General features: G+C 40.7%; 1 protein-coding gene across 7 annotated transcripts in view; it reads left to right on the top strand.

Annotated features, from left to right (window-relative positions):
- The window catches only part of NCOA7 (nuclear receptor coactivator 7), an 85,171-nt gene that overhangs the window by 69,013 nt on the left and 3,223 nt on the right, over positions 1 to 12,935 (top strand). For all 7 annotated transcript variants that reach the window (XM_085056033.1, XM_085056036.1, XM_085056038.1 and 4 more), the window contains 5 exons: positions 1,095 to 1,263; positions 8,017 to 8,164; positions 11,834 to 11,959; positions 12,094 to 12,246; positions 12,762 to 12,857. In XM_085056033.1, coding sequence (XP_084912159.1) covers positions 1,095 to 1,263; positions 8,017 to 8,164; positions 11,834 to 11,959; positions 12,094 to 12,246; positions 12,762 to 12,857 — 692 coding nt within the window. The remainder of the gene's footprint in view (positions 1 to 1,094; positions 1,264 to 8,016; positions 8,165 to 11,833; positions 11,960 to 12,093; positions 12,247 to 12,761; positions 12,858 to 12,935) is intronic.

Here is a 12,935-nt window from a genome sequence, read left to right as displayed (position 1 = left end):
CAGGTAGACTTTGTGGCCTAGGAATTGTCACTATATTGGTAACCACTCTGAAGGCTGTCAGTGTGTTGCTGATAGTATCCCAATTCTGCTAGTAAAGCATTGCTGTGAAGGGGAGCGTTGAAGTATTCTTGACACTATTTGCATGTGTTTGGTGTCTCTCATGCTATGGAAACCCTTAAAGAAGTGATAAATAGGAATACATGTATAGTTCTACTGACTGATGACTTTTTTCCTAATTGGTCATTATGTTATCAGAAATAATTCAATCTATTACTGGAAGATACATAACAGAATGAAATCTTGGTTCAGAGTGTGTGCACACGTATTACCATTTCTATGGCAGCCCAGTGCCTCTAAGAACTAGTGTGTCCTGGAGCATTGATGCTCTTCTCTGGGTAGTTTAATGAACCAGTGGACATACCCTTGATACACATCAAGTGGTGGGGGATGATTAAAGTTCTTTATTTTAAGAACAGTTCTTAAAATGATTTTTTAAAATTATAAATATCTTGTTGGTTATATTAGGTGGTATGTGAACTCCTAAAATAAAGAAGGCAACTTCAATGGGATTGAGACTGTAGTTTAATAAGCAGGTTTTTTGTCACACTAGCAATTTAGGGAGTATAAACTGCTTTTAGGCTTGACCCTGTCTTGTGCAGACAAGAGGAGCTTGTATGGCTGTGTGACTGACAGGGTTGAGGAACTAATTGGGCTTTTTGTGTGTGTGTGCATGCAGGATTACCCTTCAACCAGATGGGTTTTCTGGACACAGACACATTCTCTGTATTTGCCTGCTTCATGTTGAAGGCAGCACCCAGCCTGGTCATCTACCTATTTGCTTTACAGAGCTGTTCTGCACATAGCTGTACAGCTGAGGGGAATACTGGCTGTGACAATATGGAAATAAATGGCCTCAGTTTAGGATGAATGTGGTTTTACTAAACCAGTTGTGCTGTTGAAGTCAGGTGTAATTCTGTGTATGGTGCCTCTGAGTATTGCTTTGCACAAGGTTGTTAATCTTTGTCAAAGTGTTTTATCAGCTGCAGAATTTGTACTTTCCTGTAAGCAGCCCATTTCTCTTGTGTGTTGTTCAGATATGCTTCCTTCAAAAGAGGAGAAGAGCAAGACTCCACCAATGTTTCTGTGCATTAAAGTAGGCAAGCCCATGAGAAAGTCCTTTGTGTCTCAGAGCACGACTGTGTCTCAACAGTACAGTAAAAAGATAAAGCAGCCAGAGTACTGGTTTGCTGTTCCTCGGGAAAGGTAAGCTGCACTCCTGTTAGCACAAAAGTGTCTGTTTCTTACTTTTCACATGTGAAGTGCTTTCTAGAGTTGAATCTGACATTCCCTACATGGTCCAAGGTGTGAAGTGCAGCAGGGATGCTAAAGGGTGCCCTCATTTCATTGCATGCCAGAGACATAAAGCAGTATTTGTTGCTGTCTAATACAACTCTCAGTGGGAAGGAAGAAGGGCTCAAGTGAAGATAGAAATATATCCCTCTTTCTATCTTCTCACTTGAAAATAGAAAGAGGGATATATGTGGAGGGATATATGTGCAGCTAACATATGATAAAAGAACTAGGAGGGGATCTGGGTTTCGGCTGTGGTCTCGGAAGGGAGGGAAAGGGGAGGAGTGGCTGTAGAGTCATGTAATCCACTAAGGTGTAAGTGCTAAAAAAAGCAGGTATTTCACATGAGCAAAGGACATCATGTGGAAAAGGGAGACAATCCTAACTAAACAGGTATGAGTATTTCTGTCTTTTGTTCTGTAAAAAATAGTCCTTTTGCCGTAAAACTGAGAAACATGTTTTCCTGTAGATGTGTATTAGTGCATAAATAGTACTACAGAAAAAAGCAAACCAACAAACTAGAAAAGTGGAGGTCTGTGATTTTCCACATAAATCACCCAAGAATTTTCCCTGGTTTTGAAGAATCAAACTGTGATCCTTTGCTTGATAGAAGTCAGCTAGAGCAGTTCTCTATTCTGTTGATGAACCAAAATGAGTGATTCTGGTAAATTAGATACCAGGAAGGAGGAATCTGAACTTGTGATCCATCTCAGAAGTGTCTCTTTCAGATGCAGTCAATTTTTCTTTTTTATAATTTTTATTTAATAATTTTAATTTCAAATATGTAGCATGTGTGTTGATTTAAGTGTTTATTTTTTTGTTGTTTTAAAAGGATTGTTTTGACTGTCTGTAGTAGTGTGGAAGTTGCTGTTGTGGAACTCTTTCTGGAGTAGAGGGAGGCATTTAATCCAGCTGGAATGTGGCCATTGAGAGTGTAGCTGGATACTTTTTGGTTTGCTTGCTATCTGGTGATCCCAGTCCTTGGCTCCTCAGGGATTGCAAAAGGGTGGGTTCAGAAAATTCTAGGTTAAAGTGTGAGTAAATACTTCAAGGAGTCAGAGTGATGCTGTAATACAATACAAGGTCAGTTACTGCTTTGAGGATAGTGTAGCTAACATTAATTAAAGCTGCTGAGCTGAGGTCGTCTCTAATCATTGCTCTGTGCAACAGGTAAATCTATCAAGCTTCTTACCACACACTTGGATAACAGCTTTTCTAATTGTCCTTTTATGAGCAGAAACTTTCTGAATGGTGAGCAGACATAATCCATATATAAACTGAAGTGTTGACAACTGGTTTGTACTTCAGTTTTTATAATGAGAAAAAAGTAACTTCTGCAGTGAGCTGCTGCAGCAGCACTTGGCCATGCTGACTGACAGACCAGATCTTTGATGTCAGAGCTGCTGTTTGGATCTTGATCAAAAGCAGTGGTGAATGATAGGCTATAAGATTGGGTCTTTTAGGTGCAATTCGTGCCTCTTTTAACACCACAGAATGGCATGAAAAATCAAATAGAACTTGAAGCAGAAATTAAATGCGAGACCCACTCCTTTGTATTAATGCAAGACATGTCTTTGCCTCTTGAACAAGGCAGTGTTTTCTCCAGTGTTTTCTTGGATGCTTTCCCAAAGCAAAACACAACACTACCTACCTGCTTGGGGATATTCTTGCATCGATATTGTGTAGAATATAAATGTAAGTGTTGCATCTCTAGAATGACATTAATAGTAAGTTGTTCAGGATAGCTTTGCTATGTATTTTAGATAAGATATGTGAGATAATTTTTTAAGTTTAAAACTATTTGGAATGCTATTTATATTCATGTGTGAAAATATCAAGAGTATCACTTTCATCTTGTTGGCCACAAAGCAGCATAAATAAAACACTTTGTCCAGTACAGTCACAGTACCTTGTGCAGCATCTTAATGCTTTGAATTAATTAAAAAAAAAAAAAAAACAAAACAAAAAAACAACAAACCCAAAATCAAACAAACAGTCCAAACCTGAAGAGTGATTGTGAAAAAATTGGTCTGCATGTCTGTATTTAGTGTAAGTTAAATCTTCCTCTGATTTTCTTTTACTACACTTTTTTCTATGGTCATAGTGTTCGCTGTTAAAACAGCTTCTGTCACCAGTTGTGAAAATGGCTCCCTTTTCAGCCTGGGACCCATAGCCCACAGCTCCCAGCAGAGCTGCTCTTCCACGTGCAGGCTGCTGCTGCTTTCCTGGCTCTGTACTTTTAATTTTTAATTGGAAGCCTCTGGAAACTTTATTAATGCAGAGAGAAGACTTTTAGGCTGATATTCTTTATAAAGGCGGTCACTAAATCTTAAGTCTCATTTGCCTTTTGTGCCTGCTGTAGGTGTTGTCTCTCCCTGCGTGGCTTCCCAGGCGCTGTGTGTGTCCCAGCACGCATTTCCCTGTGACCAAAACAGCGTGGCTGAGTTAATGAGTGACTGCAGCACTGCTCTGTGTGCCTGCTTGGTCCCAGCGGTGCTCACCTCAGCTCACAGAGGGGGTGCTGGGCATCTTGAGTTGCCTTATATACAGATCACTCAGTGTAGGGCAGCTTCTTGCCAGGTTCAGCTGAGCAGAGGAGCACCCATGCTTTTGGACACGAATAGAGAGATTGACTCTTCTGCTGGGAAGTCTTGCAATGGGTATAGCTTACAGTATTAGAGGGTAAGTGTGTGCTCTTACTCTGTGGATTTATGTTTAAATGGTATGTAGATTTCCCACCTTAGTGGATTTTGAGTAGTAGTAGCTCAGTAATTATGTCACATATTTCCTCGAGACCTTGCAGAGGAAAATGCCTTACACTGAGACAGAAATGCAGAATATTTGTTTGTAAATAATAGCTAGTAAATTGACTAGTTCCTTAGTCAAGAAGTAAATATCTAATTTTCCACAGTGTAAATTTTACAAACAAGTTTGGTTTGTGAATATGTAATTTGCACTGGAGTTGATCTAAAAGACACTGCTCTGAGATCATGCTGCTGAGAGATCATCCACTTCTTTCAAGTTTCTTTCTTGAAAGCCAACAGATTTTCAAGGAGGAAAAGTAACAGTAGTTGAGCCTTGCTTCCCTTTTTCAGTTTTAGCACCTGCCCCATTGACTTTTTCGGTGAGTTTTGGTTTGGTTTGGTTTTTGTTATTGTTTTTGTGGGGTTTCCTTCTCTAGACCAAGATATTGCTTGGTTGTGACTCCTCTTAATGTGGAACACCCTGTGGTTAACACAGTTGAAGCTGAGACACAGAGGAACTTGAAGCACAACTATCTGGAGTTAATACCTAGATGATGCTTCCATACACTCACACAGGGCTTTGCATAAAGGGATGATGATTAGGAGGGTCGTGATGCTGGAGGATCATTCTTCCATGCACCTGTTAATGGAATGGAATAAGTAGCATAAAACTTAGATTTAGAATCCTTTTGAACTAGCCTTCTACAAGGAGAGTACTCCTAGATTCCTGATCATAAGACATCAAACTGTACAGAGGAAATCCATGAAAATCTGTTTGTATCTATAGCTTAATGTCTTATAATGAGGGCTCATAGAAATCTATATTAGTTCATAAAAGCATATGAGGGCTTACAGTATCTCAGACCTCATAAGATTTGTGAAGAGTCATCATTTAGTCAGGCACATTTTATAGCAAAGTCATAGAACTCCTCTGGATTAATTTCTTTCTCTAGGCCAGGAGCAGTCGTTGGACTTAGAGCCCTTTGAACATTTTCGTTCTGGAGTTACTAACTTCAGGTTTCTATAGTTGTCTCTTTCCAGATACTTTGCTTTATTGATGTTTCTCTGTTGGTGCATGATACACTCATAAACATGTGATCACCAAAACAGCTATTGGGTTCTAGGATAAATTTTCTCACAGCCATCAAGTTGGCTCTAAGAAAGTTCCTTAAAAAGTGTTTTTTCAGTTCAAAAATTGTCTCAAATGTTTTTAGTTTGGTAGCTTGGAAATACCACTGTAGCATAATGTTAGAATTTTATTAGCAGAGTGTCCCTTTTCAGAATGACATCACCTCTGTAGTCACCTATTTCTATTTTATGCTGCTGCTTCTTAAATCTGGAGTGTCTGGATTTGTTTATCAACTGTCCATTGCAGAGGAAAAACTTAGTTATGTACTACTTCAGTAAACAAAGCATATAGAGGTCCATGGGGCCTGACAGGAAATGTTCTGAGCATATTGAGGAAGTTGGTTGATGTTATTATAAAGCTGCTTTCTATCGTCTTTTGAAAGGCTGTGTTCACCAGCAGTGTTCGTTAATAATTGGAAACACAAATGCTGCAACCATTGCCAGAAGAATCGAGGAAGATCTGTGGGAGCACAGGGCAGTCAGTTTCACCTCAGTCCCTGGGAAACAAGTCCTTATAGACACCATTTCCAAGCCCATAAATGGAAAGATGTAATCAGGATCAGCTGCCATACATTTACCAAGAGCAAATTGCTTTTCTACTGACCACATAACTTTTCTGATTGAGATTGCTAGTTGCTTGAGGAAGGAGAGAGCAAGGAATTGTTTTAGCATCACGTTACTAAGGCTTTCAACACCGTCTTCCATAGTATCCTTACAGCAAAATTGGCAAGATATGACCTGGACAGGTAGATTACAGGTGGTTGTAAAACTGAGTGGACCATTGACCCAAAGGGGTGGCAGCGAGTGGTACAAATGGTATTCTTGGGGACTGATACTGTTTAATGCCTTCTTTGGTGACATTGACATTGGGACAGAACACACCTTTGTCATTTTGGGGAATGAAACAAAATCTGGGGAGTGCTTGTAATTGGAGGGCAAGGCTACTGTTCAGAGGGGCCTCAACACAATGGGTTGACAGAAATGTCAGGGAGTTCAGAAAAGGCAAATGTGAAAGTTGTGCACCTGGGATGGAGCAGTCCCTGCAGCAGTAGGGTGGGGATAGGTGGCATGGGGGATGGGTCTGCAGAAAATGAGATGGAGAAGTTGAGAGCAAACTCAACATGTCCATTGTGTGTCCTTGCAGTAATGAAGGCTTCACTTCTTGCTGGCTCAAATAAGGAAGAAAACTTAAACACATTGGGCGGTCATTATTCCCCTCTTCCTTTTAGACACTTGGTTGAAAAATGGAGGGGATGGGACAAGAAAAAAGTAAAGGTAGGATGGCACCAGACCCTTCTCAGATCATGTGCAGCATGCTTTGGAGGAAATTTGGATTAGATAGAAGAGGCAAAACACCCCAGGAGACTGGCTATACATCGAGAGCTTGTAGAATCACTGGAGATTTTCCAACTGCAAATGGACAAGAATGTGAAACTTTCTCTAACTTGGAGGTTAGCTCTGCTATAAGCAGGAGCTCGCCTAGATGATCTCCAGAGGTGGCTTAAAACATAAATACATTCTGTGATTCTGAGATGCGAGTGTGTTGCTCTCCTTCATCCACCTGCATGAGTGTGCTTTCAAACTGATATTAGCCAGACAGCAGCAGCCACTGCTTTTATTGTTCTTTCTTAGGGATTCGTAGGAATTAAGTAGTTAGCTTTCCAGAGTAGGACTACTGTGCATAAAATACACAGTGCTCAAGTTAATTGTCTCTTTCAGTTAAAGCTCACATTAGTTAGCAAAGACATAATCAGACTTCTCTTTCTGAAGCCTCTGTGAGCAATGCTAATTTATTCCTTGTTCATTATTTCCATGATGAAGCAAAGTAAATCCTTTATTCTTTTTGTGGATTCAATTGAAAAAATCTGGAATTACACTAGTGACCCTAACAATTGTAACAGTGCTGAAATGGTATTTTAAATTTCTCTGTGCTTTTTTCTGTTTTCAGTTGATCAAGAAAGTGCTGGACTTAGCGTTCTGGTGAAAAGCTGGAGAAAGATCCAGTGTCATAAGCACTTACTGTCTTTCTATCTGCCCTCTTTACTGTGGGTCTGATTTTTTTGTTGGGAATTGAACTTCTCATATAGTGGATTCACTGTTGTATTCCTGTTTGAAATTGCACGTGTTCGTTTTAACTTTAACCTTGTACATAAATTCCTTCTTCAGAAATTGTTTCATGGTTTGTTATGGATGTTGCCAAGGAATTTCTCTTTAAAGACAGTGGCTGAGAGCTGACTACATTTATGGAAGAGCATGGTGCTGCTGGTACTATATCATTATCAAAGCTGTCAACAGCTGGTAACAGCTTATTTTCATAATGCTAAGAGAATGAAGATTGTTTTGTGGTTAGCCTGTATAACTTTTAAAGGGCAGCTAGAACTGTGGTGTAGACTTCAGTGGTGATCTCATGGCTTGTTTTATGCTGGAGATCAAACTAAATGAGTAAAGTGAATGTTTTATGGAGTTAACTTTTGTGAGTATGACCTAATACCAATCAATTCGACTTCTTAATATGAATTGTGTGGGACTGGACAAGCCACATTGCTTTACCATGATGCTTTGGCTTTGCACATAGCAAAGGGAGGAGAAAAATACATTGTGGGGAGTGGAAGCAGCGAAACCTTGAAGTGGTTCAGGCTGCCAGGTGGAGGGAGCTGTTGCCTTGTGTGGTATGTGAGGGTGGAGGTACACAGGTATCCAATTCGTGTGGTTGTCCCTTCTTAGGCAAAGCCTCTGTTCCATGTGACAGTGTTGTGTTCATGGACCACTGAGTTGTCTCCTCCTCTCTTCACAGGGTGGATCACTTGTACACATTTTTTGTTCAATGGTCACCAGAAATATATGGGAAAGATGCCAAAGAGCAAGGTTTTGTTGTGGTAGAAAAGGAGGAGCTTGACATGATTGACAACTTCTTCAGTGAGCCCACTACTAAAAGCTGGGAGGTGAGTACTTTTTGCCTTTACATGAAGAATGCACATATTAAGAGTGCATCCTCTGCTATCTGAATCTCAGCAGCTGTTCTTTTGAGGATTTTTATGGTGTTTCTTTATAACAGTTGATACTTCATATAGAGGTCTCCTTAAGTCCATCTGTCTCACAAATGTACTCATATTCCTTCAGATATTCCTTCAGTCTTCCTTTCTTCTCTCCCTAGAAAGAGCAGGTAAACAGCTGGGAGCTCTCTGGTGTGCAACCAGTAGAAGTTGTATAAATATTTTGATCATGTGATATTAGTCTTTTGCAAAGCTGTAGAGGTATATGTGGTCAGCACTGCTAAATTCCTAATGTCTTTCCTGATGTATTTACATGCTACGAATAAAATCTTGAAAATATATATGTGCATGTAAACGTCAACGCAGAGTCCTGTGTGCTGGTTGAAATGGATTGGTGTGTGGTGATATGCCAGACCTTTGCTTCTGCACACAGCAGTACTGTTTGAATATTGGGTGTAAGTGGGATAAGTTTTATCATTGGACTTTGGCTTTTTCATGTGTAGTCTTTTGCAGTCTGTTTTAACCACTTGGCAAGCCTGTGCTTGTTATCTCTGTCTTCTGCATACAGAGCCTAGTGTCTAAGGGAAACAAGTTTGCAGGAATTTTAAAAATCATATTTCTGAATGCTCAAACACTTTCTTTGCTAAGGGTATGGGATAGATTAAAAGGACAAATAAATCCCAAAGTGGAAAATATCTTGATGGTGATTTAAGAAGTTATCTGATTATTTTTCTTAAACATAACCTTGTTTTCTTTAAGTTCTACTGCCTGGTTGTTTTGTTTTTTGAGCATTTTTATTTTCAAAGTATGTTGTTCTATTGAGCAATGGAGCTTGGAAGTGGGACTTGTCATTTGAAATGTAGCTACCTTTATTCCCAAGGAGCTTATATTTTTACAGTTTTGTAGTTTCTTAATGGTGGTGCTTTGTGACCTGGAAGATGGGAAAAAAAAAAGCCTTCCTTGTTTTGCTTAGAGCTGAGAGAAGTCACACATTGCACTAGATTTCACTGTTCAGTTATTTGAATGCCTTTTTCTTAAAACCAAAATGAAAGAGGAGAGTTAGTGATCCGAAGAACAGATGTAGGAGAGATCTGGCCACACTGGGACCTTGTCTCTCAGTGTTTTATTTGGATATGTATTGGAAGGAAGAATTAGCTGGAAACTGCTTTTAAAGGTGTGTCTCTTATTTATAATATATTCCAGCTTTACCAATTTAAAGTAGGTCTGCCAGGAAATCTCTATTGAATAACGTCCAAATTTGGGCATGATGACTTGTGAAAGTTTCACTCTCCCTTGCGGGGAAACAGAAACTGTAATTGTAGAGAAGTATATAAGCACTTTTATCACAGCATGCCATGGCCAGTAGCTGTCTGTCACACTTGTGGCTGAGAACTCTTGCCACTAGAGCAGGGGTGGAGTAGTGGGTACTGCAAAATAAACTGCTAGATGATGAAGCAGAGACAAATGCCTTTGAATATTCGAATATTTTACTGTGCCAGACCTGACCAGGAGGAGCCTTTTGTGGAGGTATGTTGAATTGTGTCCCTGTTTGAACAGTTGTGGATCTCATGACAGGACTTCTGTCCTAGTAATAAATGTGCTCTGTACTCAGTCAGGGGGCATTTCCACCTCAGGTAGCTTCGTTTCTCAATCCTATAAAATCTTTGAAAGGTTTTGTAGATCCAGTTTCTGTAGTAGTCTATTCTTTTCATCCATTTCTGCTTTTGTGTGGTCTGTAAATATCTGATCTTGCAGATGCCTCTTTTTGCAGTTGTTGGCTGAACTTCATTCACATGTGCAGTTCAGAGACTGAATAGGTGTGTATGCAGAGAAGGGGGAGTTTGTCTGTCTTTGGAGTCAATTTGCAGTTTACAACTGTGTTAATATGTTTTGTCTGGTTGCCTGTGTCTGTGAGTTTGGTTATATTTTGCTGCAGATAGTTCTTGTTGGTTTATTTGCTGTTGGTTGATACTTTTCCTCCACTCCTGCTGGGAGACTGTTCCTAAAGATAATCTTTAAAAGGGGCATTGAGCACTTTTGATTTAAGTTGAAGAAGGTGTTAATTAGAAAAAAAAATACAGTAATGGTCTGGGACATGAGGAGGGAAGGCAGACTACTCAGAAGGTGAAAGAAAAACAATGATAGAAGTAGAAAGATCGTTTTCTTCTAATGGTTTGTTGTGGGCTTTTTTTGTTGTTTTTTTAAATTATCCTAATTTTGCATTGCAAACTTTTCCTGAAATTGACCATATAAAAAATTTTCCAGCACAGGACTATGTACCGTCTCAGAAAGAGAAGCGAGAGGGACAGGATGAAGCTGTAGAGCTCTTGCAGTATCATGGGCAGGAATACCTGTAACTGCTCAGGTGTGCAGGTGTGATCCTGCCCTCGGTGCCCTGCTCAGCTCCAAGCATCTGCGGGAGAGTGTGGGTTGGACAGGAATATATGCAGCAGATGTGTAGCTCACATCCCACTGGGAAAGCCAGGTGTGACTAACAGTATTAAGGTTTTGTAAACTCCTCACCAGTTCTGGTTGTTATGAAAAACTTCTGTGCTTTGTTGTGTGGTTAAATCCATACCTGGAGTCAGTCCAGGGCATTTGCTTTCTCGCCTGAGGGCCGGGTGTGTGTAGGACCATCTTTTCCCAATTGTCTCGACTGCTGACAGCTTCTGCAAGTTCCAGCAGCGATCGTAAAGGTGCGCAGGAACTATGCAAAACTTGATCCGTGTGTAACATGAAAGACATTTGGAAGCCTTATTAGCAGCGAGGTGCATAGCAGAGCACAGTGGGCTCTGCAGCTGCATCTTGAGATTCATGCTCCAAGATAACACCACTGTGGTGATACACTCATGGAAGGAAAAGACAGTTTTAAGGTTTCCTGTTTTTTTTGTAGTTGTGTCTCGTTGCTTCCCCTTTTCTTTCTCATCAGCTCCATTTCAGAGCTTTTGCTGTTGCTTCCTATGTTCCATGGTGGCACTGAGCCCCAGCTAAAGCCCCCACTGCAGGGCACAGCAAACCTCATCTCACCTCTCACTGCTTGTGCCCCAAGCAGCACTGAAGGGTTGGCAGCTTTCCAGCTGTGCCAGGTGATGCCCTCTGCCAGCCAGGAGGCTGAGCACCCCAGCAGCAGCTTGTCCAGAGCCAGGACACCTGGATTGCTGCCACTGATGGGTGAGGTGGTGTCTTTCTCTCTGCAGTGAGCTCTGGGCACCGTGGCTTACCTGTATTTACTGGGAAGAAGTCTGTGCTTTGATTTATAAGTTGATTCAAACCTGATATCAGAAATATTTATATGAACTCACCTTTTAAAATATTACAGTATTATAAAGGTTTAAGCAAATGAATAAACAGGAGTTTCCAAAAAGCTGTTTGATAATTTTCAACTAAGAATGTATTTCATAAACACCTTGACTGTCGTGCTGTCACAAAGACACCTTACCAGTTAAGATTTTCCCCATTTGCATAGGGCTACCTCTGCTTGATAAAACCATCCCATATGGTGGTTTTGCTCCAAACAGTGTGACAGCTGAGGAGTAAGTTTTACATTAATTGGCTTCAACAAAGGATTGATGGTGTAAGAACTATGCTTTAGGCTGGACACTTGTTCTCTTGCCACAGATCATTACTGTCGAAGAAGCTAAACGACGAAAGAGCGTTTGCAGTTACTATGAAGAAGAAGAAGATGATACTTTGCCTATCTTAAAGCATCACAGTGCTCTCCTGGAGAACATGCACATAGAGCAGGTATGGCTAGAAAACCCTCTGGTTTCCTTCTTAGATACGGTGCTGTCTCTGTCAAGTATGACAAAGACAGTAGGCTGGGGCACTGCCTGTGTTGCTGGCATAACCATTTCCCTCATTCCCTGCTCCCTGCCCAGCTTGCCCGGCGCTTGCCCGCGCGGGTGCAGGGCTATCCGTGGCGCCTGGCGTACAGCACGCTGGAGCACGGCACCAGCCTCAAGACTCTGTACCGCAAATCGGCTTCTCTCGACAGTCCAGTGCTCCTCGTCATCAAGGACATGGACAACCAGGTAAGGAGCACTTCTTCTGTGGGGCTTGAACTGGAAGGGCAGCATTATGAAAAGTGATCATTATGAAATGCTAGTCATACTATGAAGTGGTGTCACACCAAAATAAGACATTGGTGTTTTCTTTTATGTTTTCTACTACCTAAACTAGAGTTAGAGCTGGAAAGTACTTCAGCACTAATAAAAGCTTCAAAACTCCAACGAGTGCAATAGTGCCCTTGGAAATATCTTTCTTCAGTATCTTAGGAAGTTATCACAAACAGTGCCTCCCTGGAGGTCTCATTCTTCACTAGCTCCTAGAGTCAGCAATCCTGCTGCCAGTGTTGTCATCTGGCTTTTAACTTGCAGATACAAAAGATGTGGAGGAATACTTGCACCTCTGGTGTACTTTACTAGGTGATGTTTCTAACATAAAAACCAGCTCAGTTGTTCTTAAAAAGTATTTTGAAATGTTTGGGGTTTTTTCTCTTGAATTTTGCACTGTCCACAAAGGTAGTGTAATCATTTTATTCTGACAGATATTTGGAGCATATGCTACACATCCCTTCAGGTTTAGTGACCATTACTATGGCACTGGTGAAACATTCCTGTACACATTCAGTCCACATTTCAAGGTAAGTGGGTGTTCACTTTCTCAAATAGGGTCTTTGGGTTCCACTTCTGAAACATTTATGAGATTTTTATGAAGACAG

Source organism: Lichenostomus cassidix, chromosome 3 (assembly GCF_008360975.1).
Source record: "Lichenostomus cassidix isolate B80296 chromosome 3, HeHo_3.0, whole genome shotgun sequence".
Taxonomy (NCBI): Eukaryota; Metazoa; Chordata; class Aves; order Passeriformes; family Meliphagidae; genus Lichenostomus; species Lichenostomus cassidix.
The sequence above is the reverse complement of the archived record's forward strand: the minus strand, read 5'-3'. Positions and strand labels throughout refer to the sequence as shown.